The sequence below is a fragment of the Oncorhynchus masou genome, chromosome 22 (genome assembly GCF_036934945.1).
Source record: "Oncorhynchus masou masou isolate Uvic2021 chromosome 22, UVic_Omas_1.1, whole genome shotgun sequence".
NCBI classification, from domain to species: domain Eukaryota; kingdom Metazoa; phylum Chordata; class Actinopteri; order Salmoniformes; family Salmonidae; genus Oncorhynchus; species Oncorhynchus masou.
The window spans coordinates 42,966,816-42,992,567 of NC_088233.1; the positions used below are offsets into that span (position 1 = coordinate 42,966,816).

Here is a 25,752-nt window from a genome sequence, read left to right on the forward strand (position 1 = left end):
AAGACCCCCCCCCAAGACAGGGATGTAGTAGAGAGTAAACGCACCAAAACTCAGCCCATTTTGATTTTGTGAAGTGTTTTATGCACCTATTACACGGAATTAGCATTCAGATTCAACGAGAGAGGGTTTACACTGGCTGTTTAGCTGAGAACTGGCAGCAGTTTCTCCGTACATGTTCCTCTGGGTTCTCTCTCATTCTTTCTCTTTCATTCTCTTGGTATTCATACGGGGTAGATTCAGGCAATTCCACTGTGACAGTGACTCCGAGACACAGATTTGTCACTTTTTTTAAATGTATGTCAAACAAAAACCAATGATTGCAAAGTTAAACAAACTATGCACAATGACTACTTTTAACAATTTCCACTGAAAATTGTACAAAAACACATTTCCTTGAAGATAAGGGCAGATGCAAAGTTTGGTAACGGAATGACAGCACAAACAGCACAAGGTGTCATTCTGTTACCAAACTTTGCTTATGCACTGTTCAAGTAAATGTGTTTTTGTACATTTTTTCTGTGGAAATTGTTAAAAGTAGTTGTTATGCATAAAGTTGTGTGGTTTGTTGTCCCCCACAATGTAGTCTCCGCTCGTTAGTCACACACTGTATCTCAGACAACACTGGCCCAATTTTGAAGAAACGTGGGTGAATGATGCATCTTGCCATACAGATCCAGCTTTGCAAAATTACACTGATTGGCCCAAGGCGGGAACTATAGGTATTGAAACTGAAATTTGTGCGTCAAAACAGAGTGGAAGCGAGAGAGATACAGTAACTGGGAACAAAATCTGTCTTCTCCAGCAGGTGGTGTTTTTTTAATAGATTTTTGCTCACTAAGCGAGGAGTTTCTGAATGGAGATCATAGTGCTGTTTCATAGTGGGGAAGTGCTTAGATTGTTACGAGTGTACTGACAAATAGGACACGTGACAACCCGGCAACATTGAGAGAAAAAAAAAACACTTTATATTGGAGTTGTGCCTGTTGTTCAGTGGTCTCAAATACTTCTTAAGTAGTTTTTTGTGTATCTGTACTTCACTATTTATATTTTTGACCATTTTTACTTCTACTTCACAACATTCCTAAAGAAAATAATGTACCTTTTACTCCATACATTTTTCCCTGACACCCAAAACTACTCGTTACATTTTGAATGCTTAGCAGAACAGGAAATAGTCCAGTTCACACACTTATCAGGAGAACAACCATGATCATCCCTGTAGCTCCCTCCAGTAACCACGAGCACAACCGTTCCTTGATTTTAACTGGCGGCTATATTCTGTCGTTTTAGTCAGAATTATCACCTTCCGTGAGAACTATAAAGTAAATGAAAAATACAGTTAAGCACACTCTTACAACCTTATCTTACGAGTGACTTATTAGCTTGGTATAACTCTGAAGTGCTTACATGCATAACAGTTTAACCGGCGTTATAACGGGTTCAGATTAAAGACATGAATAAAGGGAAAATACCTCATTGGCTGCTTATTACAGAAGGGAGGAAATCAAACTTCGCACTTATTATTCCTGGCATGAATTCACACTTCATCCTAACATACATGCTTCAACCTTTATGAACTACCCCCGATGACATGAACTTAGCTAAAACAGCGCGGGATTGCCTTCCCTCCAAATGGGTGTTGCTAAAATAAGGATCCCCATTACAACAGTATTAGCTACGTAGTTCCGCTTGTCTTATCATTTCTCCCGCACAGCGGACACATAAACAATTCATTCAAACAAAAGACAATGACACAACCTGTAAGTCTCTAACTGTCAGTTACAATCCCTACTGCCTCTGCTCTCGCAGACTCACTAAACACAAATGCTTTGTTTTTAAATAATGTCTGAGTGTTGGAGTGTGACCCTGACTATCTGTAAATAAATAAAAAACAAGAGAATTGTACTGTCTGGTTTGCTTAATATAAGCAATTTTAAATTATTTGTACTTTTACTTTTGGTACTTAGGTATATTTTAGCAACTACATTTACTTTTGATACTTAAGTATATTTCAAACCAAATACCTTTAGACTTAGTAAAAGTCACTCAGTAAAATACTACTAAAGTATAAGAATTTAGTTTTTTTCCACCATTGCTGTTTTCACACGTGTATCTGCCCTCTCTCTCATTGGCTAGAATGGTCCCACCTGATCTTGCCTCCTTCTGACTTCCTTCTAGTTTGAGTACCAGTCTTTTAAGCTAACATTCCACTCCTTGACACTTCTTGTCATTGCCAAAAGGTATTTGGCACACGACAGGGAGTGGGTTAGCTAAAGAGACTGGTACCCAGGCTAACTGCCTTCCATTTTTTGAGACATTTATTTTTTATTATTAGAGCGGCCACTTGAGTATCTGGTCACTATAATGGATAATCTGTGGTCACACACAATAACTGGAAATATGTTAGTCACACGTGATATCTCAATTGGCCCAAAAGCTGCATCATTCGTGAGGGACGACATGTTTTACTGTTGCTTTGTGCAACTTTGGAATCATTGGTTTTTGTTTGATATACATTTTTAAAGTGAATAATCTTAGTCTGTGTCACTCATTGGCCCCATTACTAAGGTCACCAACACATCTATTGGTCTCGGGGTGTTTCCAAGGGTATGGAAGTCGGCCATAATAACGGCCATCTTTAAATCAGGCGACCCTGTTGACGTGAGTAACTACAGGCCCATTAGTATACTACCTGTGGTGTCAAAGGTTGTTGAAAAGTGTGTAGCAGAACAACTGATTGCCCACCTCAACAACAGCCCCTTCACATTACACTCCATGCAGTTTGGCTTCAGAGCGAAACACTCTACAGATACGGCCAACTGCTTTCTTCTGGAAAATGTAAAGTCCAATATGGACAAAGGGGGCGTTGTTGGGGCTGTGTTTCTGGACCTAAGGAAGGCTCTTGATACTGTTAACCATGAGATTCTCATCACAAAATTGTCCAAGTTCAACTTTTCCCCTGATGCCTTGATGGATGAAGTCATACCTTGAAGGCAGAACTCAGTGTGTCAGAGTGAGCAATGTGCTGTCGCCCACTCTTAACTATGATGTGGGCGTGCCCCAAGGGTCTGAGGCCCCTCCTGTTCAGCCTGTACGTTAATGATCTGCCTTCTGTCTGCACTGGGTCTGAAGTTCAAATGTATGCAGATGATACAGTGATATATGTGCATGCAAAGAGCAAACAACAAGCTGCACAAGAACTCACTACTGTAATGGTCCAGGTTACAAAGTGGCTCAGTGACTTGTATTTGCATCTCAATGTGAAAAAAACTGTTTGCATGTTCTTCACAAAGAGGGCAACAGATGCTACTGAGCTGAAGCTCCAGGTGGTATCTGATTTTAAGTACCTTGGCATCATACTTGATTCCAACCTCTCTTTAAAAAGCATGTGGAAAAGGTAATTCAAATAACCAAATTCAACCGAGCTAATTTTCGATTTATACGAAATTGTTTGACTACAGAGGTAGAAAAACTGTACTTCAAATCTATGATACTTCCCCACTTAACATACTGATTGAGAGCCTGTTTGTAGACAGACTGAATAGGTCTTAATGTTGTACAGCAAGCTTGGGCCCAACTAGTCAAAGTGCTTGATAGGAAGCCCAATAGCCATCATCACTGTTACATCCTCAGAAAGCATGAGCTCCTGAGTTGGGAAAATCTTGTGCAATACACCGAAGCATGTCTTGTATTCAAGATCCTAAATGGCCTGGCTCCCCCTCCATTCAGTATTTTTGTTAAACAGAAAACCCAAACATATGGCAGCAGATCCACAAGGTCTGCCATGAGAGGTGACTGTATAGTTCCCTTAAGGAAAAGCACCTTTAGTAAATCCGTTTTCTCTGTGAGAGCTTCCCATACACTGCCATCAGACTCACATAAATGCACCACATATCACACTTTCACAAAATGCTTGAAGACATGGCTAAAGGTCAATCAGATTTGTGAACATGGTCCCTAGCTGTGTGTTGCCGCTTTCCATGTTGTCTGTAGCTTGTGAGGTGTGGAAACACTTAGTTTCTTTTATGAATTTTGTCTTGCTGCTTTTTGTTCTATGTTGCTATGTCTTGCTTGACCTATGTTGCTATTATCTGTATTGTAATTGTTTTTAATAACCTGCCCAGGGACTGCGGTTGAAAATTAGCCGGCTGGCTAAAACCGGCACTTTTACTGAAACGTTGATTAATGTGCACTGTCCCTGTAAAAATAAAAATAAACTCACTCTGTTACTGTGGAATTGCCCATTTCCTTGGTTGATGCACTGTCATCCAAAAATGTATACTGTACTGTGTTGGTTTACCAGTGTAGTGTAACAGTCTTCCGTAGTGGACAGAGGATGACGCATGATTGTCAACTTCTCAGGTTAATAGCGTAATCAAATGTGCATCCTTCAGAAACACATTTCTATTTTCAAACTGCCCCCTAACCCTTTTCTCTGTGGCCTTTCTCTATTAGTTAAGCAAATGCCACACTGACTAACAAATTACATATATTCAGGCCTCCTGTTGCAAATAGGGTTTTAATTGATGGGTGCTCATTGTATGTCCCCTTGCTTGGTTCTGAATGCAAGTTATTTTATTATTTTTCAATGCACAACATTAATATGTTAAAGTATATAATTATTCCATTCCTTTATATTTTATTTCTAGGCAACAGGTGACCGAAATCATCTTTGTCTTAAAAGCTATCAGCACTTTGATGGACTCACTTAAAAAGACCCAGCCAGAAAATGGTGAGTAGGAATAAAGAACTTAGAAAACAGACACATATATAATTATTTTACTAGAGGCATACAAAAGTGCCCTTGAGGTTGTTTGTATTGTAATTTATCCAGACAAAAAAAAACATTTACCTCTTAATTTCTAATGAAAACAATGATTTATTTAATTGCTTTCTCTTTCACATCTCTCTTCCTCTCCTTTCCACTCTTCTGCCTCTTCTTTGCTTTCATCTCATCTGCCCTCCACTCCTCTGCCTTCCTCTCATCTCCGCTGCCCTCCACCCTCTCCGCTGCCCTCCTCCCTCTCCGCTGCCCACCTCCCTCTCCGCTGCCCTCCACACCTCTCCGCTGCCCTCCTCCCTCTCCGCTGCCCACCTCCCTCTCCGCTGCCCTCCACACCTCTCCGCTGCCCTCCTCCCCTCTCATCTGCCCTCCTCCTCCCCTCTCCGCTGCCCTCCTCCCTCTCCTATCCCCTCATTGCACATATTCCCCATCCCATGGTGTGTGCCCACCTACAGTGGATGGGACCACATGGGCCCAGGTGATTGCCCTGTACCCTACACTGGTGGAGTGCATCACCTGCTCCTCTTCTGAGGTCAGCTCAGCGCTGAAGGAGGCCTTGGGGCCCTTCAAAGACTTTATGCAGCCCCCTGTCTCCAGAGTTCAGAACGGAGAATCCTGACCAGACCAACCCCCTTTTTATAATGAAGGAATTCCTAATGAATGTGTCCTCCTGAGACCCAAACATACACTTCTTCATACAAGTGGACAGAGGGATAGACGGACGGGCTCTTTTACTCCCATGTGAGCCCATCTAACAGACAGTAACCCGTGGTAACTGAGCTCCCCCCGCGACAGCTCAGTCCACAATGACGACGACTGACCTGCTACACATGACATCTTCAATGTATGCTTCTAAAACACTTTGGTTGATACCACCTCCCATTCTTATTCTGACTGGCTGGACTTGTGTATTAACTGCTACAGTAAAACAAAAAACAAAAAAAATGTTTTCTTTGTGTTTCGTTTGTTTTATTTGGATTTCCTGAGAGTCGATGTACAGTGTGTGGTGACAGTGTTAATGATGTAATTAAGAAAAAACAAAGTACTTGGGCTATATGGATCTTTAAGAGGGGGTGGTGGGTGGTGACATTTTCAACAGCCTTGATTTTATTTAAAAAATCTTACTGTAACATTCCATGTACTCTATTAACCGGCGTGAGAAGGGATGTATTTGTCTGTATAAAATAAATGGGACAGTTCTACAGTCAATTATTTGATTTCTGTGTGTGCCTCGGTGATGTCCTGTCCTTGACCCTGTATATGATTTGAATGTATGCTCCATGTCATTTTCTTAAGCATGTGAGATTGTATGTGAGAGCTGGCTTAGTCTCAGAAATCCCAAACCTAGTTTACGCTGGAACATTGTTTACATTGTGGGAGTCTTGCTTGCTAAAATATAGAAAATGCTTTTCCCACAATCCTAAACGAGTAAGCTCCTCACTGACATTTCCTGCAAAGTTGTAATTAGAGGAATTCTGGTGAGGGTCATGGGATGTATTATGCCGAGTTCACATGCTAGTCGGGAACTAACCTCGGAAAAGGTTTCATGAGGTGAATTTTAAAAAAAATCACAAATTTCCATACACACACCACTTATTTCTCAAATGTTGTGCACAAATGTGTTTACTTCCATGTTAGGGGGAGTGCTGAGGAGTATCTCTGTCTGTAATAAAGACCCTTTGTGGAGAAAAAAAATCACACTGATTGGCAGGGCCTATGCCCCCGCAAGGCCCTCCCATGGCTGCACCCCTGCCCAGTCGTGTGAAATCCATTATTTAGAGCCTAATAAATGTTTCAATTGACTGATTTCCTTATGAACTGTAACTCAGTAACATCCTTGTTGCGTTGATATTTTGGTTCAGTATACAACCAGTTAGCAAATCGGAAATGTCCTAGTTCCCGACTGGCACGTCAGCGCGGCATTATGTCCAATCTATATTGGGCAAGCGCAAGAACGTTCTATTTGGTTGCGACTATGGATCTTCTTCAATGTATCAGTTCGCAAAAACGAGTGTCAAGGGTTTCATTGTTGCGACAAACTGGAGTTTGTGATTAGTCAAATGAGAGAGAGGACCGAGTGTTATCTGGTGCACAGAGGAAAGGGGGAGGAGTAGACTAGGGGATGTCTGGGGCGGTGTTTCCCTCAAATTTCAACTCTTCTCATGAGACGGCTGTCTGCTTAGGACGTCGGATGAAGATAACCCAGTCCCAGGCGTGTGGAACCGTACGGATCCGGAATTATCGATGCCAAATGTGTTCGTTATAATTTGCAATTTTGTCTTGTGAGTGCTGCTATTTCAGTGTGTTTCTATCGGCATTTGACCATGTACTGGCTGAGGTAGTAGTTTGTGCTGTTGGTTGGGTTATGACATTGCCTGCTATGGAGATGACTGCGCAAACTACTGCCTTGCTAGTGCTGGTGTTCGACTTCAAGCCGAGGAGTTTCCTGTTTTATTCGTTTTGAAAAGGTAAAGTTAAATATGTTAGTTGTAACAGCTACGTTGTTACATTGTAACTGTGGAAGTAATGTGTTGTCGCTGCAATCCTTCCGTTTTGCCTTACAGCTCCAGAGGTGGTAGCAATTGGGATTTTAAACTCAAATAAAATCATTTTCTCAAGGTGTAAAAAGCTGCTTGTGTCTACTTTTTTGCGTGTCACTTTTCATTGATGGACGTTTTGGAAATGAATTGCATATTATCTAGGCTATCATGTATGGTTTTACAGGGAAATGCATGCAAGTGCCTTTTTTCGGTTTGAGATACTAATTTTCCCCAAAAAAGTTTATTGTACACCAGGGATAAAAATGTGGAGCAAAAAAAAGTCATACATTTGTATAGATATTGGGTTTCACCCTCGGGCAAAGTGGCTGCTGTCTCTCCAATCTCGAAAGCATGTAGGTCACGGTTTTGCTATATGATCGGCGAGAGAGCTGTGACGTGGCGCCCCTACTGCCCGCTGGTAAAATTGGAATTGGCCTGATACAGCCTGCAGGCAGTCCACATTTATGGCGAACCATAACGTCCTTTGTTGATGTTTAGCATTCCATCGGTCACTGGAGGGAGAGAGAGCAATATTGCAACACGTGACATCTTATTGTAAGCAAACTATCTAGAGTAGAGGCTCTTAAACTTGGTCCTCGGGACCCCAAGGAGTGCACTAATCATTCAGCTTTGATCATTTGAATCAGCTGTGTAGTGTTAGGTCAAAAAACAAAATGTGCACCCCTTGGGGTCCCAGGACCAAGTTTGGGAAATGCTGGTCTAGAGGCAGGTGGCCAATTTAACCAAGGCAGTTGATAGAAAATGTGCAGTGTTGTTCCTTTAGCACCACTGACTGACCTCGCAATCTGACTCAGTTAAGTCATCAGACTGACTGACGTGCCACAGACAGACATAGTTGCAGCATTTCGGCTACAGTACGAACTACAGAGAGCCTATACACATGAACCACGTGGCCAATGCAGCTCAGCACAGGGCTTCACCATTGTGTCTCTAAAAACAGAGTTGTGACATATTCTGATATGGGTCATGCATTGTGAGTTACCCTCTTCAACCCTAGCTAGCTGCTGGCCAACTGCACCCAGTAGCATCTGCCTGTGCTGTGCTGAGCCCTGAATCAGTATGGCAGCCAAGTCTTGTGATGGGGGGGGGGGCTGGAATGAGTAATGCGTTTTTGATAGGCTGCAGTAGCAGACTGCAAGCCCCAGTCTGTGAAACTGCTGGCTGAGGTCCTCTAGTAGGAGATTCAGAGCTGCCTAGACAGAGCCTGTGTCTAAAATGGCACCCTATATAGTGCACTACTTTTGACCAGAGCCCTATCGGCCATGGACAAAAGTAGTGCACTTTATAGGAAATAGGATGCAAGCGTCAGCCCACACAGCTACTGTGTTTTGCTCTCCTTTGTGAAGCTGCTGTTCTGACTGAAGATTGGGTCCTGCTCCACTTGATCTTCCTACATTGACACGCTGCAATATTTATGGGTTCACCATTTACCATACGTTACGGTGCTGGCAGATATATGTTCACATTTAGGGCACCCTTTTCACCAGAACCTTTTAGTAATAGAGCTCTGGAAGGATTGATAGTATGTGGAGAATTCTGCAGGTCCAGGACTGCCTGCCTCCTTTCATTGCCAAGATGGTTGTCATCCATCGTCTTCAGAGAGAGCTTTCACATGGGTATCAACAATATTGAACACTTGTGAAGCTCATCTTTCCTTTACTGATTCAGTTGGCTGCGCCATGCCAGGAAACATAATCAGCACTAATATAACATGGCAGAAGTGAGAAATAACCAACCAAAAGACATTGCTTTCACAATCAAATACTTTCTGCCTTAGCTTTCCCAGTGATGGCAAACTAAAGTGAGTGAAGTAAAGATCAGTCAGAACGAGGCAGTGCAGGTAGCTATCGGGTACCGTGGAGGAGTTATGGAGAACAGCCTATCCAGCCCCAGTCATCCATCTTGTGTGGACGTTCACATTTGAGTCGGGCTGCAGATAAGTCAGCTTCATTCCGTTCAGACCCCAAGGCAATAAATCAGAGCCCATTCCCTGTGGAAAATCAGCCTGCTCCCTCCTATGATTATCATCACATCTGCACCCTGGAACAGAACCGTCTACCGCTGCCTCCCCTGCTACACCTTCTGATGGACCGGACTGGAGGATCTGCCTCTTGGTGTGTACACTAAACATTCTCTACATTCCACACATTCCTTTGCATTGCTAACAACACTAGCATTATGGTCAAAAGGAAAGGTGTCCTGAAAGCACAGACAAAAGGAAAGGTGTCCTGAAAGCACAGACAAAAGGAAAGGTGTCCTGAAAGCACAGACAAAAGGAAAGGTGTCCTGAAAGCACAGACAAAAGGAAAGGTGTCCTGAAAGCACAGACAAAAGGAAAGGTGTCCTGAAAGCACAGACAAAAGGAATGGTGTCCTGAAAGCACAGACAAAAGGAAAGGTGTCCTGAAAGCACAGACAGAAGGATAGGTGTCCTGAAAGCACAGACAAAAGGAAAGGTGTCCTGAAAGCACAGACAAAAGGAAAGGTGTCCTGAAAGCACAGACAAAAGGAAAGGTGTCCTGAAAGCACAGACAAAAGGAAAGGTGTCCTGAAAGCACAGACAAAAGGAAAGGTGTCCTGAAAGCACAGACAAAAGGAAAGACAGGACAGCTTGCACTACAAAACTCCCAACAAAGACAATGACATCCACAAATGTTTCACTTTTTAGAGCTTTTCGCTTTTTCTGGCCCTGTACCCCAAAATATCGAAACAGTTATAGGTTTCAAGCATTAACTATAATATAGCGCAACTTCAACAGTGGGACTGTAACACTTGCTGTAAAGGCCCGATTCAAATGTAGGAAATGTACACCTTTCCTACACTCACCTTTCCTACGCACTGCTCAGTAGTTGGTGTTCAGATTTATAGAACTACTGTTCAACCCTTATCGTATTCAGTGCACACAAGGGAGCCATGCCTTCAAAGCCCTTTACCCACCTGCTTAAGGTAAATTTGAATACCAACTACTGATAAGTGCGTAGGAAAGGCGTGAATAGGAAAGACATACATTTACTTAGTCTGAGCCGGGCCCATAGCACACATGCCTCACATGTGACTGTGCCCCCCTCCCTCACTCTGTTCCCATTTTCCTCTAGCTGTGGGACTCAAAATATCTATCCAGTTTCCCTATACAGTCATTGATCCAGTTATTGATTGTGAGGTGCCTACTGCCTGCCTGGGCGTACCTGTACCCTCATCGCATTCACAGCGGCAGGCAGGGATGATGAGAATCGACCCTTGTCTCGCTTAGTCAGCTAGCTACTCCCTTGGTTCTGTTCTCTGCTGTGGAGCTATGTGACGACCTTGGAAAAACAATTCACCCAGACGAGAGTGACTGACTGTGTCATCGCTGTTAAACAATCTGGACCACACACGCATGGGGAGAGTAGGAGTAGATTGCCAGATCAATGCTGGTCTGACTGTATGGGAATGGGTGGGGTAAGGGTTATGGACCAGATGGCTCTCAGACTCCTGTGGAGGACCTAGGAGTGTCAGACTCCCACTACAGCACTTTGATATCCAATATAGATTGTCTGTGTGCGTATGTACATGGGTGGATGGGTGTGTGTCACTACTCAAGGATAGGATCATGTGGTCTGATAATAACAATACAGTATAATGGCCACTGGTGCGCCATAACTCAAGGTCACTTGCGTAACCCCAGTTCTATGAGAATATGAGTGAGATGTCGCACTATGGGATTTGCCTGGGCGTGTCCCGAGGTTCAAAGTATCCAATCACACAGCGTATGTTGAGACAGATAACTCGAGTGGCGAATGAGGTAAGCCCCTCTCCTCCATAAACGTAGCCACTCGCCTGCCAACTGGTCACTGTCAAGCATGACTCTCTTCCTTGTGCTCTTGTGAGCAGGGAAAAGTGGTAAGACATCTCACTCATATTCTCATAGTAACCTTGAGTTCTATTTCAAATTCTCGTTTTGATGTCTAACTATGGGATATGGCGCATCGCTCCAAAGAAGGTGCAGTGACATCAAGTCAGTACAGACTTCATTAAAGTACGAGGGGTGGCCACACATTCAAAAATGCAAATCTCCCATAAGGAGATGCCTTAAAAACAGTGTCCAAGAGGTAGCCTTCTGAGTTGTAACTATTGCTATTGCATTTTTCAATACAATATCCTCCACTATCCAAAGATAGCCGTTAATAAGGAAGGGGGCCTCCCGTTACAGAAAAATGCAGGGGTCGTAGCCGCTGTAGCGCAATACTCTTGCTTTTATCCAAGAAAATGCGCTGGGTGCCTGCTGGACACAAACGGTGGAGACACTCTACTTTTGTAAACGGTAAGAGCGGTGGGTGTAACCACAAGCTCCAGCCTGCTACAAGACGGTTGCCACTGACTGGCATAAAGGAGGTGTTTGGGTACCAAGGTATCCAGGAGGACCCTGGGGCAATAGGCACGATCGGTGGGCTGACAGTGCGTGCCGCCCACTCACTCGCTTTGCAGGCATAAGATAGATGGCAAAGCTGGTTAGAATATAAATATTACAACTCATCACTTTCCAGTGGCTCAAAAGGCTGCCATGGGAAAAGCCTCAAGCACAATAGACGGTCCCATGTGACGGGCTAAAGGCTTGGAGACTGGTTTTGCGTAAGCAACGCACACCTTCAAAAACAACGCAACAGAGTGTTACCCTACTGTGTAACAAGATCTGCATGACAGGCGAGAGAGAGGAGGTCATTGGACCTTTGGAGATCGTCCCTCTGTTTCCTAGGGATGATCTACAGTTGAAGTCGGAAGTTTACATACACTTAGGTTGGAATCATTAAAACTTGTTTTTCAACAACTCCACAAATTTCTTGTTAACAACTATAGTTTTGGCAACTCAGTTTTGACATCTACAGTGGGGCAAAAAAGTATTTAGTCAGCCACCAATTGTGCAAGTTCTCCCACTTAAAAAGATGAGAGAGCCTGTAATTTTCATCATAGGTACACTTCAACTATGACAGACAAAATGAGAAAAAAAATCCAGAAAATCACATTGTAGGATTTTTAATGAATTTATTTGCAAATTGTGGTGGAAAATAAGTATTTGGTTAATATCAAAAGTTTATCTCAATACTTTGTTATACACCCTTTGTTGGCAATGACAGAGGTCAAACATTTTCTGACCTCAGACAAACAAATTGCAGACCTCCACAAGTCTGGATCATCTTTGGGAGCAATTTACAAACGCCTGAAGGTACCACGTTCATCTGTACAAACAATAGTACGCAAGTATAAACACCATGGGACCACACAGCCGTCATACCGCTCTGGAAGGAGATGCGTTCTGTCTCCATTTCGCTCCTCCTTAGGTGCGAAAAGTGAAATTCAATCCCAGAACAACAGCAAAAGACCTTGTGAAGATGCTGAAGGAAATAGGAACAAAAGTATCTATATCCACAGTAAAACGAGTCCTATATCAACATAACCTGAAAGGCCGCTCAGCAAGGAAGAAGCCACTGCTCCAAAACCGCCATAAAAAAAGCCAGACTACGGTTTGCAACTGCACATGGGGACAATGATCGTACTTTTTGGAGAAATCTCCTCTTGTCTGATGAAACAAAAATACAACGGTTTGGCCATAATGACCATCATTATGTTTGGAGGAAAAAGGGGGACGCTTGCAAGCCGAAGAACACCATCCCAACCGTGAAGCACGGGGGTGGTAGCATCATGTTGTGGGGGTGCTTTGCTGCAGGAGGGAATGGTGCACTTCACAAATTAGATGGCATCATGAGGAAGCTAAGTTATGTGGATATATTGAAGCAACATCTCAAGACATCAGTCATGAAGTTAAAGCTTGGTCGCAAATTGACAATGACCCCAAGCATACTTTCAAAGTTGTGGCAAAATGGCTTAAGGACAACAAAGTCAAGGTATTGGAGTGGCCATCACAAAGCCTTGACCTCAAATCCTATAGAAAATGTGTGGGCAGAACTGAAAAAGCATGTGCGAGCAAGTAGGTCCACAAACCTGACTCAGTTACACCAGCTCTGTCAGGAGCTTCTGACCCACTGGGAATGTGATGAAATAAATAAAAGCTCAAATAAATCATTCTCTCTACTATTATTCTGACATTTCACATTCTTAAAATAAAGTGGTGATCCTAACTGTCCTAAAGCAGGGATTTTTTTACTAGGATTAAATGTCAGGAATTGTGAAAAACTGAGTTTAAATGTATTTGGCTAAGGTGTAAGTAAACTTCCGACTTCAACTGTATGTTGGTCACACCACTTCTCTAAAATCACCTGTTTTAGCAAACAGTGGGCGTGTGGGAGGGCACTGGCACTCTGGAACATGAAAAGGTCTTGAGTAGCCGGCTTGTCGCAGGCAAATCTCTAGGCAATTTGTTCAAGTCGCAGTAACTGTCTCTTATCCACACGCTGTCGCTTGTGGACAACTGCAGGCAGGGGAAGCATTAAGAGTCGGCAGCTAGTTGCTTAGCCACAGAGCCAGTCTTTCCGTTTATAACACCCAGATTGAAATGATCGTGTTACTTTCTGTCCCTTCCTTTGATCAAAGTCCCTAAAATCCGATGTTGGTCTTCCATTCCCTATCACCCACTAGAAAATCCAACTTTGAAAACGGTTTCAGATGCAATGTGTTAGCCATCCTGATCAGTTTACTTTAGCTAGCAGCAAATCGAGCATAACCACCAAAAGGCGGCAGATGACGTGTGAAGAGATGAGGCGTGAAGTCCATAGGCAGTAGCGAGCTCTGCCTAACCCATTACTTTTCACAAGCCAATATGCATTATTTGAGACTATGAAAATGAATGGGACATATTGACACATGAAAGGCATTGAAGCTCTCCGCCTGCCTTTCGCCGTCCGTTAGCTGGCAGTATAAAGTAAAAACAAGCTTGCGCAAGTCATGTCAATGCCTTGCATTGAGTTTGAAGGGGCGGGAGAAAGACGCATGGCTAGGCTGTCTTTCCCCTGGCATCTTTGCGCATTTTGTACCAGATCACCGAACATTTCTGAAGTACTTGAAATCGATTTTAATCATGCAGAAAAAAACATGAAAATTACAAAATGATTGATAGAATGTATCTGTTTTTTTCCCATACATTTTCACAGGATAGACACTTGCCGGCAAGGAGGCTGGATGTGAGGAATCACAGAAATCAAATTGAGAGCCCTGGTATCAAGATCAGCCAGACAGTCGACCTCCTGCCTCCTTCCAGACAGGTCTCCAGCACTCCAGCTGTCTGCTCCCCCAGGGGGCCAATCCTCCCTGCATGCCACACAGGGCTCACCAAAGTGCTGTTCTACTCAGGAATCAATCACCACCTTCCATCTGTCTATAGCAAAACGTCTAGTGCCATCTGGTAATTGAGCCCTAAATACTCCCGAAACACAAAGGCTTCCTATACGAGTCCTGTGTAGTATGTACTGTATCCATCTGATTTACATAATGTAGGTCTATCTAAATCTGTTGTTGTAGATATACACAATGGTACGTTGTGTTGATGTGTGTACCCTTTGTACATTTGTTTTTACTTCTAACATTTACAAGAAAATAGGCTTTGGAATGACACAGCATTCTTTATAAATTGTAAAAGCAATCCTTCATTTCTTTACACTGCCCTTACGTTTTGAAGACATTACGAATTCCCGTTTACTTCATTTTGTGTTTTTTTGGAGTTACAAAAAATGTCCAACACATACAGTATTACAAAGGATAGACTTGTTTCCGACTTGTCTTTTTACATTGTACCGTATTTACAATCTTCTTTTAACATTCTGCTTGAGTCTCTTTCTGTATTGTTTTGAGCGAGTCAGTCATAGAGCAGTTGAGTAACGTTTGTGTAATCAAAACAGAAACGCATTGAAACAGCTTGAAAAGAAACATGCTACCAAGAATGTCAAAGGAACCGCGATAAGAGTTAACATAGAATATGCATGACGAGAGAATGATTTGACTGGATTAGAAACCGTGCGGTTGTAGACGTCAACACCTCCCTAAAAACGCTTCTAAAAACAACTCAAGATACGAATCCACTTAAAACGCCACAGACACATCTTGCAAGTCCCAAGTACTGACATCATTAGAGACTGTATGGGTTTATCTTTAGAGCATCAGTGTCATCAGTAGAGGCCTTGCGTGAGATGGAATGCCTATTAATGTAGCTCCTGACTAGTCATCCAGGAGACATTGTCAGCCCACTGTATTGAATAAAGAATATACATACTACATTGACTGAAGTGCATCAAGCATTTAAATAGATGCTAGTTCCATCCTCTGATCCATAAAAGGGTACAAGGTGGGAACCCAAGACACTGTACATCCTTCATACTGCATCTGAACAGAAATTGATTCAGGTCAATGCCATAAATGGTTAGTTTGCAGAGTATTGTTCAGAAAAGTGAAAGTACCAGACTGCATAATAACACAAGGATACAGGATAAAATACACTCTGTACAGAGAAAAGATTATGTTCAACATCCGGGCATGAGATTCAGTCACATAGCTCCCTGAGTTGTGTGACATAGGAACAGTAAACTACAAGTTAACATCATTTCAAAATGACAACAAACAGAGAACAAGACTTTCATTCCAACATTCCAATGCATCTTTTGTGTAATACATGTATCTGATGTAACTCTAGCCTTTAAGGTCTGAATGTTAACTTGAGTGTACACACGTGTTGTAACTTGAACTTTTGATTAAATCAAGCATTTGTTTCTAAGATAGAATTACACAACCATGTCTCAAGTAAATTTTCTGCCCTCACAACATTCAGTAAACCATTTCTACTTATGTTTTATTCATGTAATATACGACAGATATGGGAGTTTCCCCTAATACAGGGATGGGCAACTAGCAACCCTCCTTTTGAACATCCTTTGACCCCCCCCCCCCAAAAAAAAAAATCATTTTTGATTTCTAAGTTAGCTGGCTGCTAAACTATATAAACTTATTATGGTCGAATTACAATCAGTGGGCCCCGATTTACTTTGTTAAATCAGTCTCACTCAATTATCATATTAAACACTGCAAACTGTGTAGAATTGCAGCAAACTTGCTTTAGAACGGCCACATTTTCTCTACACCCCATAGCAACATTTGTAGATTCTCAAAATTAACTCTAAACTTTTTTTTATTTTTTAAATCTCTGCTCTCAGGGGGGGGCACTAAAATGTTTTGTGTGTATGCGAGCGCAACTGTTGCCCCTCATGATGAGTTGCCCATCCTTGCCCTTATGCAATGTTGAACAGAGCTAGACTAAGCCATACTAGTATGAAAACTAGTGACATGACATTATTTAAGTAAAGAATGGCACATGCACTGTACCTATGCAGTTTCATATTTCTAAAGTAAACAAGCACATAACACAGGATGATGCAGACGTGTATTTGACATATAGAAAAAATGCACAGGTGAAACAGGGACAAGGGATTGGATCTCTTGTTTAAAACAAACCAAAAGCCTGAGGTAGATGTTTCAGTATTATGTATCAAATGTAGGGTTGCAAAGCTACCAGTAATTTACCAAAGTTACCACAATCTTCAGTAATTTTGATAATTCACAGAAAATCTTTCACAATCTATCATAACTTTGGTAATTGATACTAGAAGTGTAAAAAATATATATATATCATAGTATTCATTTATTTTAACTGTGTCCATATTGTCCATGGGTTTCTAGTAGATAGATCTTATGGTTCAAGAGAAAATAGCCTTATTAATGAAAAAAGCATCTAATCAACAACAGATTTTTTTTTCTCCAATTATAAACTGGGCAGTAGAGCCCTGAATGCTGACTGGCTGGAAGCTGTGGTATATCAGAAAGTATACCATGGGAATGATAAAATATTTATTTTTGGGAACCAATTTATAACAGCAATAAGGCCCGGCAGTGCTTTGTGGTACAGTATATGGCTAAAATACCATGGCTAAGGGCTGTATCCAGACACTCTGCACTGCATTGTGCTTAAGAACAGTCCTTAGCTGTGGTATATTGGTCATATACCACATCCCCTCGGGCCTTATTGCTTAACTTTACCATGGCATTGTTGAATACTTGTTTCTGGCATTCTAGAGCATGCATCATTTCCCTATAGAGGCACGGTATATCAACACCGTAAAATTCAATGGCTATAGTTCACTCTTACATGTTTTGTTTGAGCTGCTTTTGAAAGCAAAAGTCGAATTGAAAACAGTGGCATTGTCGAATTCGAGTTTCATAATAGCAAGCTAGGACTAATGGTTTGGTTAGCTAAACCAGCAAGTCTGTTTGGTTATCACGACAACTTGAACACATTTCTACCAGCAAATTAACGCATTTCTGGCAAATGTGTTAAAGTATAGCTATGGTATAAAACAGATAATCAACTCGGGGCTCTATGCGTTCTCTGGGAAATAATCAAACTCCGGGGAAGGTCAGTCTACTCCGCTATCGCGTCTTGGAACACACCTTACACGTTGTTCATGTTTTGCATAGAACGCATAGCCCTTCGTTGATTATCCCTCAACTCTGCCAACTGACTTTTTTCCACAACTGACACCAGTTGGAAGCCAATAAATACATAGTAATATAAATAAAAGGTTTGTAAAATATTTTATAAAAATACAAGATATTTAATGCTGAAACCCTCATTAAAACACCAATGGTATTCTCTAAATATATATTTAGGATAATATTTTTACAGCTTTCTCATTCTATACTTTATCGTCTTATTCAATTATTTCATATATTGTACATGTGATAAAGCCATACAGAGGGTCAGAGATTATTACAGACCCCCGTGATATTCAAATGTACCCAAAATGGCCAATTGTGATGGATAGGATAAAATCCTTGAAAGATACCAAAAAAACGTAGAAAGTTTCCAGTAATACACATGCCGTTTGCAACCCTAATCGAGTGTGAAGACGTGTCCCTTCATATCCTCTAAGTAAATTCAGATTCAGGAGTACAGCAGTGACAAAGAAAATACAAACCCATCAAAATGGAGAAAAGGTAAACAATGAGAGATAAACAGTCACTGGCAATCAAACCAGTGTGACTTCATTCATTTTACACTTGGAGAGGAACACCCAAACCACGGATCTGAAAGCTATAGTATGTTTGTGGAAGGATTGTACAGTCTAGGTCAGAAGAGTCAGTCATTTTGCTAGTCATATATTTTTTTAAATGATTTCCTAGCTGTCAAAATGTGGTTAAAAAAAATAGTTTTTGGAATTTGATGCTCCCTGACTGTCTAGCTTTCATTTAGGTGATTATTAGTAAGTTGAACACAGTCAAGAAACTGTATAAAATGTAGATCCTTTATCATTTCTAAACACAAAACTGATTTTTACTAAAACCACCCTCAGGCCAGATTGTATGTTTGACACCCCTAATCTAGGTCAGTGACCTATGGTTGACCTTAGTCAGAAAAGACACACAGAACATCATTGAAACAAAAACAGGTTCCATAACATATACTGTACACACAACTCAAACAGGGTATAGAACTGAAATCTACATCTACAATCCATTCATGTTTAAGCTTATTTACATGTTCACAATCAGTAATATATTAACAATATATCCTCTAAATAGGCTAAAAACCAACATCATAAAGCATTGCACTTCAAAAGACGGTCCCTTTGCCCTTAATTTAAAATTGTTCCATGCGATATCCAAAAGAGTAGGATCACCTTTGTGATCGCTATACCCTTCCATTGTAAAATACTAGGCTATGCAGAAACCATAGCCTACTGAATAGTTTCAAATACATGGCCCTCATAGGCCTTTGACTCCACAATTGTCAATTTTTCATTTGCAGCACAGAAACAAAAGTAGAAACTGAAGGTACTGTATATTGTAACATCCTGAGAATTTCCTTTCACAAGAGAGAAGCACAATCATGCTACCCTGTACTGTACAACAACCAGGTGCCATTTTGCTTCCCCAGGAAAACAATCCATGTTTAAGCACTGTGAGAGCACCAGGGCATTGATTTAAGGAAAGGGGGGTTAGGATAGATGGGAGAGGGGGAGCAGCCTGTCTAGAGTCCCATGGTGGGTGGGTCGCTGGGCCTCAGCTAGGTCTGCCACTTGGGTGAGTGCCTAAAATTGTATCCTATACCCTATATAGTGCACTACTTTTTATGGACTTGGCTAAATGTAGTGCAGTGCACTATATAGGGAATAGGGCGCCATTTCGGACACAGCCTATGTCTTGAGTCCCATGGTAGGTGCTGGCGAGCTGGGCCTGGGCTAGGTCTGCCGATTGCCGTACATCAGAGGGATGATGTAGACAGATATGTCATCTCCAGAGCCCAGCCGGTCGTTGGCTATCCTCCAGCCTCGGTCCTTCAGAACCCCCCGCGCCCTCATGACCAGGTCCTGAGCTGTCATCGTGTACCTGGCGCACAATGGAAGAGACAAAAGGACAGTATACTGAGACATAAAGCAGACAGCTAGTTGTGTTACTCTCCAGTGTGTGTACAAATATCAAGAGAATAATAACATGACAACCTACCATTCAGAAAGTCTTTAAACTCTTCCACTAGCCACCTGTGGCGAATTTACTAATCCCCAAACTAAGAAAGACTTGAAGGGGCAGGACATTTCGGAAACGATTTTAATGTTTTTCCTGTTTTGATTACTTAAATCAACCACCATGCCATGGCATCCTCAAGAAAGGACTCTTTCCATTACTAGTCTCACAAGCTCTTCATCAACTTCAGAAAGTACTTATCCAAATGTTTAGAAAAGTGTGTAATTACGACAAGATAACAACATTCATCCTCTCCAAATAAGAGCGGGGTGAGTGGAAGTTCAGGCTTGTGACTACAACATTTATCTGTCTATCTGCCTGGGGGCAGCAGCTGTGCTACAGTAGAATGAGCGGAACATGCCTATGCTGGTCATCAGGGTCACAGTTGGCCAGGAAGCAGGTGACTGCCTCGGCAACCTCCTGGTTGGAGAGAACGTCCCACAGCCCGTCTGTCCCCATCACCAGGACGTCATCCGCCCCGTGTTCGTACTGAGTCAGAGGGTACACTTTGACCTGTAGATGGGCATAGAGGGAGGTAAATGGTTATGTTATTCCAGAGAGAAGATCACAGAGGCACATCCTGTCTGTAAATCATTTGTAACATGTCTCCACCACTATCAACTCAAAGTTTATTGGTCGCGTACACGGTACGTTACTAGCTCCTAACAAGGCAGTAAAACGTCACAGTACACAATATTAAAACATATTCAAAAAAATTATCAAAATGTCAGAATAAATTCAATTTTAACAACCAAATAGCACTGCAACAGTAATCCAAATGCAACCTATACATATATACACAATGTACTAAGAATAATATGTACAGCAGTAGATAGTGGGTTATGAATCCAGTATAGAAATTAATATGCAGTGTGTACAAACAGTGTAACTAAAATGTAATGTACAGTAGTAGAAATATTAGAATGAGCTACAGTTGAAGTCAGAAGTTTACAATACACCTCTCAGCCAAATACATTTAAACTCAGTTTTTCACAATTCCTGACAATTAATCCTAGTAAAAATTATGTCTTATTTAAAAAATATATATATATTTCACCTTTAGTTAACCAGGTAGGCTAGTTGAGAACAAGTTCTCATTTACAACTGCGACCTGGCCAAGATAAAGCAAAGCAGTGCGACACAAACACAGTGTTACACATGGTATAATGTGTTATTTACTGTATATGTACAGTGTGCGCAAATGAGGTAAGATAAGGGAGGTAAGGCAATAAATAGGCCATAGTGGCGAAATATATACCATTTAGCAATTAAACACTGGAGTGATAGATGTGAAAGTAGAGATACTGGGGAGCAAAGGAGCAGAAAAAATAAATAAAGTATGGGTATGAGGTTGTTGGGTGGGCTATTTACAGGTGCAGTGATCTGTGAGCTGCTCTGACAGCTGGTGCTTAAAGTTAATAGGGGAGCTATGAGTCTCCAGCTTCAGTGATTTTTGTTCCAGTCATTTGTTCGAGTCATTGGCAGCAGAGAACTGGAAGGAAAGGCGGCCAAAGTAGGAATTGGCTTTGGGGTTGACCAGTTAAATATACCTGCTGGAGCGCCTGCTACGGGTGGGTTCTGCTATGGTGACCAGTGAGCTGAGATAAGGTGGGGCTTTACCTAGCAAAGACAGGTCTGACTTAGGTCAGTTAGGATCACCACTTTATTTTAAGTATGTGAAATGTCAGAATAATAGTAGAGAGAATGATTTATTTCAGCTTTCATTTCTTTCATCACATTCCCAGTGGGTCAGAAGTGTACATACACTCAGTTAGTATTTGCTAGCATTGCCTTTAAAATGGTTTAACTTGGGTCAAACATTTCGGGTAGCCATCCACAATCTTCCCACAATAAGTTGGGTGAATTTTGGCCCATTCCTCCTGACAGCTGGTGTAACTGAGTCAGGTTTACATGCCTCCTTGCTCGCACGCGCTTTTTCAGTTCTGCCTCCAAATGTTCTATTGGATTGGGGCCACTCCAAACATAACAATGGTCATTATGGCCAAACTGTTCTATTTTTGTTTCATCAGACCAGAGGACATTTCTCCAAAATGTACAATCTTTATCTCCATGTGCAGTTGCAAATCGTAGTCTGGCTTTATTTATGGGGGTATTGGAGCAGGAGCTTTTTCCTTGCTAAGCGGCCTTTCACGTTATGTCGATATAGGACTCGTTTTACTGTGGATATAGATACTTTTGTACCTGTTTCCACCAGCATCTTCACAGGGGCCTTTGCTGTTGTTCTGCGATTGATTTGCACTTTTTGCACCAAAGTACGATCATCTGTAGGAGACAGAATGAGTCTCCTTCCAGGGCGGTATGACGGCTTTGTGGTTCCATGGTGTTTAAACTTGTGTACTATTGTGTGTACAGATGAACGTGGTACCTTCAGGCATTTGGAAATTGCTCCCAAGGATGAACCAGACTTGTGGAGGTCTACAATTTTTTTATTGGCTTATTTCTTTTGATTTTCCCATGATGTCAAGCAAAGAGGCACTGAGTTTGAAGGTAGGCCTTTAAATACATCCACAGGTACACCTCCGATCAGAAGCTTCTAAAGCCATGACATAATTTTCTGGAATTTTCCAAGCTGTTTTAAATGCACAGTCAACTTAGTGTATGTAAACTTCTGACCGACTGGAATTGTGATAAAGTGAAATATAAGTGAAATAATCTTTCTGTAAACAATTGTTGAATAATGACTTGTGTCATGCACACAGTAGATGTCCTAACTGACTTGCCAAAACTATAGTTTGTTAAACAAGAAATTTGTGGAGTGGTTGAAAAACAAGTTTTAATGACTCCAACCTAAGTGTATGTAAACTTCGAAAACACATTTACTGGAAGAACTAACAGAATTTCGGTAAAATCTGTTTTTTTGTGTGTCCACATTTTCCAAAAACTCTTAAATATCTGATTCAATGATGTCTGCAGAAAGTTTGGGATGTCAGCTATGACATGGCACAACAACTGACACAACAAGAGGCACAACAACTGACTACACACTGACTATTATTTTAATGAGCTCTGCCCCCAAACAATACCAAATTTGGTTGTTCTGAACCATTCATAGACGTCTATGTTTCACAAGTTAGGACATCAAAGTACAGCACAGTAGAGTACAATATAGTGTACTCAACTCATGTGCTCTACTGTACAGTACTATACTCTACTGCGCTGTCTAAACTTGTGAACCCAAATGTGGTTTGTCGCTACTATGATTTCCCATTGTAGCCATTTCAATTGCATGAATTTTGGGAAATTCTATTACAGATTTGGTAATTGAATTGAGTTTTAAAATCACTTAATAATTAATAAACCAAATTGATATTACTAAAAACATAACTGATTGATAGGTCTACCTTTACTTATTACTTCTGTGAACTTTCATTATTCTTCCTCATGAGGATGAGACATTTGAAAATAATCTTAAAGATATGCAGGTTTTTGGTAAAATAATTTCAAACATTTGTTGGCAGGAGTCTTCAACATTTTTCTGTTTTGATGCATTTCTAATACCCTAAGACTTTTTCTAGTAGATGTTTTCTAAAACCCATTTTCCATCTGTTTGACCAGAAATCAAAGCCTTTGTTTATTCCGAATCGTCAGGATGGAAAATTGTTGAAAAAAGTTTTTATGCCTTAATTTCTCACAAATATAGACTCTTAGCTTTCATTTGACACCCAATTTGAGATGCTCCTATGAACTTCACGTTGGTGCTCATGGGTCCTTTTACATGGAAATGACCATATGGTCTTCCTTTCCTTGAGCTTGATCTCATATTTTATGATAAGACAGCCAGAGCTTCCAGATTCCACAAAGAGGTCTTCTAACTGTATAGATCAGTGTTACTGTGCCCATTACCTCTGCTACAGCACACTCTCTTTATGCATCTTCTGGAAAATATGCCGCCGACAGAGAGGGCTGCCTCGCTTCTAGTCCTTAGGAAACTTTGCAGTATTTATTTTTTTGATGTATACATGGTTAGCCCAGAAAATCTTAAGTGTTATTACATAAATCCAGGAAGAACTATTGGATATCAGAGCGACGTCAACTTACCAGCACTACGACCAGGAATACGACTTTCCTGAAGCGGATCCTTTGTCCGAACCACACAGGGCATTTGAACTGATTCCAGAGGCTGACCCAAAACAACCCTGCCGGAGAAGAGGCAGACGGAGTGGTCTTCTGGCCAGACTTCGGAGGCGCGCACACTACCCACTGCTTCCAAGTATATTACTCTCTAATACCCAGTCTCCAGATAACAAGGTCAACAAAATTAAGGCAAGGGTTGCTTTCCAGAGAGACATCAGGGATTGTAGCATACTGTTTCACAGAAACATGGCTCTCTCGGGATATGCTGCCGGAGTCGGTAGAGCCACCTGGATTCGTTGTGCATCGCGCCGACAGGAATAAACAGTAGGGCGGGGGTGTATGTTTCATGATTAATGTCTCATGGTGTAATTGTAACAACATACAGGGACTCAAGTCATTTTGTTCACCTGACCTAAAATTCCACAATCAAATGTCAACCATATTATCTTCCAAGGGAATTCTCCTCAGTTACAAACCGTGTATATCCCCCCTAAAGCCGATACCACGATGGCCCTCAAGGAACTTCACTGGACTTTATGCTATCTGGAAACTATATATCCTGAGGCTGCATTTATTGTAGCTGGGGATTTAACAAAACAAATTTGAGAACAAGGCTACCTCAATTCTACCAGCATACTGACTGTAAGCACTCGTGCTGGTAAAACACTGGATCACTGCTACTCTCACTTCCGCAATACATACAAGACACTCCCCCACCCTCCTTTCGGAAAATCTGACCACGATTCCATTTTGCGCCTCCCTTCCTATAGGCAGAAACTCAAACAGGATGTACCTGTGCTAAGGACAATTCAACGCTGGTCTGACCAATCGGAATTCACACTTAAAGATTATTTTGATCACGCGGACTGGGACATGTTCCCGGGTAGCCTCAGAGATTGAGTGAGTTTATAAGGAAGTGTATTGGATCATTAAAACGTACCCTAACCAGAAACCATAGATAGATGGCAGCATTAGTGCATAACTGAAAGCGCAAACCACCGCATTTAGCCATGGATAGGTGACTGGGAATATGGCCGAATAAAAACAGTGTAGTTATTCCCTCCGCAAGACAATCAAACAAGCAAAATGTCAGTATAGAGAAAGTGGAGTCGCAATCCAACGGCTCAGACATGAGACACATGCGGCAGGGTCTACAAACAATCACGGACTACAAAAGGAAAACCAACCACGTCACGGAACCTACGTCTTGCTTCCGGACAAACTAAACACCTTCTTTGCACGCTTTGAGGATAATACAGTGCCACTGACGCGGCCCGCTACCAAGGACTGTGGGCTCTCCTTCTCCGTGGAAGACGTGAGTAAGACATTTAAACGTGTTAACCCTCGCAAGGCTGCCGGCCCAGAGGGCATCTCTAGCCGCGTCCTCAGAGCATGCGCAGACCAGCTGGCTGGTGTGTTTACATACATATTAAATCGCTCCCTATCCCAGTATGCTGTCCTCACATGCTTCAAGTTGGCCACCAAAGGTAACTGAACTAAATGACTATCACCCCGTAGCACTCACTTCTGTCATCATGAAGTGCTTTGAGAGACTAGTCAAGGATCATATCATCTCTACCTAACCGGTCACCCTAGACCCACTTCAATTTGCTTACCACCCCTGTACTGTAGATCCACAGATGATGCAGTCACAATCACACTGCCCTATCCCATCTGGACAAGAGGAATACCTATGTAAAAATGCTGTTCATTGACTAAAGCTCAGCATTCAACACCATAGTACACACCAAGCTCATCATTAACCTTGAGGCCCTGGGTCTCAACCCCGCCCTGTGCAAGTGGATCAAGGACATCCTGC

At 41.8% G+C, this 25,752-nt stretch overlaps 2 protein-coding genes across 4 annotated transcripts in view; one reads left to right on the forward strand and one right to left on the reverse strand.

The window, feature by feature from the left end:
* The window catches only part of LOC135509543 (protein MON2 homolog), a 49,427-nt gene extending 43,427 nt beyond the window's left edge, over positions 1 to 6,000 (forward strand). For both annotated transcript variants that reach the window (XM_064930281.1, XM_064930282.1), the window contains 2 exons: positions 4,650 to 4,732; positions 5,239 to 6,000. In XM_064930281.1, coding sequence (XP_064786353.1) covers positions 4,650 to 4,732; positions 5,239 to 5,402 — 247 coding nt within the window. In that variant the 3' untranslated portion in view covers positions 5,403 to 6,000. The remainder of the gene's footprint in view (positions 1 to 4,649; positions 4,733 to 5,238) is intronic.
* Positions 6,001 to 16,684: 10,684 nt separating this feature from the next.
* Positions 16,685 to 25,752, reverse strand: part of LOC135509535 (protein phosphatase 1H-like) — a 57,895-nt gene continuing 48,827 nt past the window's right edge. For both annotated transcript variants that reach the window (XM_064930271.1, XM_064930272.1), the window contains 2 exons: positions 20,200 to 20,351; positions 16,685 to 19,703 (listed from right to left, as the gene is read on the reverse strand). In XM_064930271.1, the coding sequence (XP_064786343.1) occupies positions 19,556 to 19,703; positions 20,200 to 20,351 (300 nt within the window). In that variant the 3' untranslated portion in view covers positions 16,685 to 19,555. The remainder of the gene's footprint in view (positions 19,704 to 20,199; positions 20,352 to 25,752) is intronic.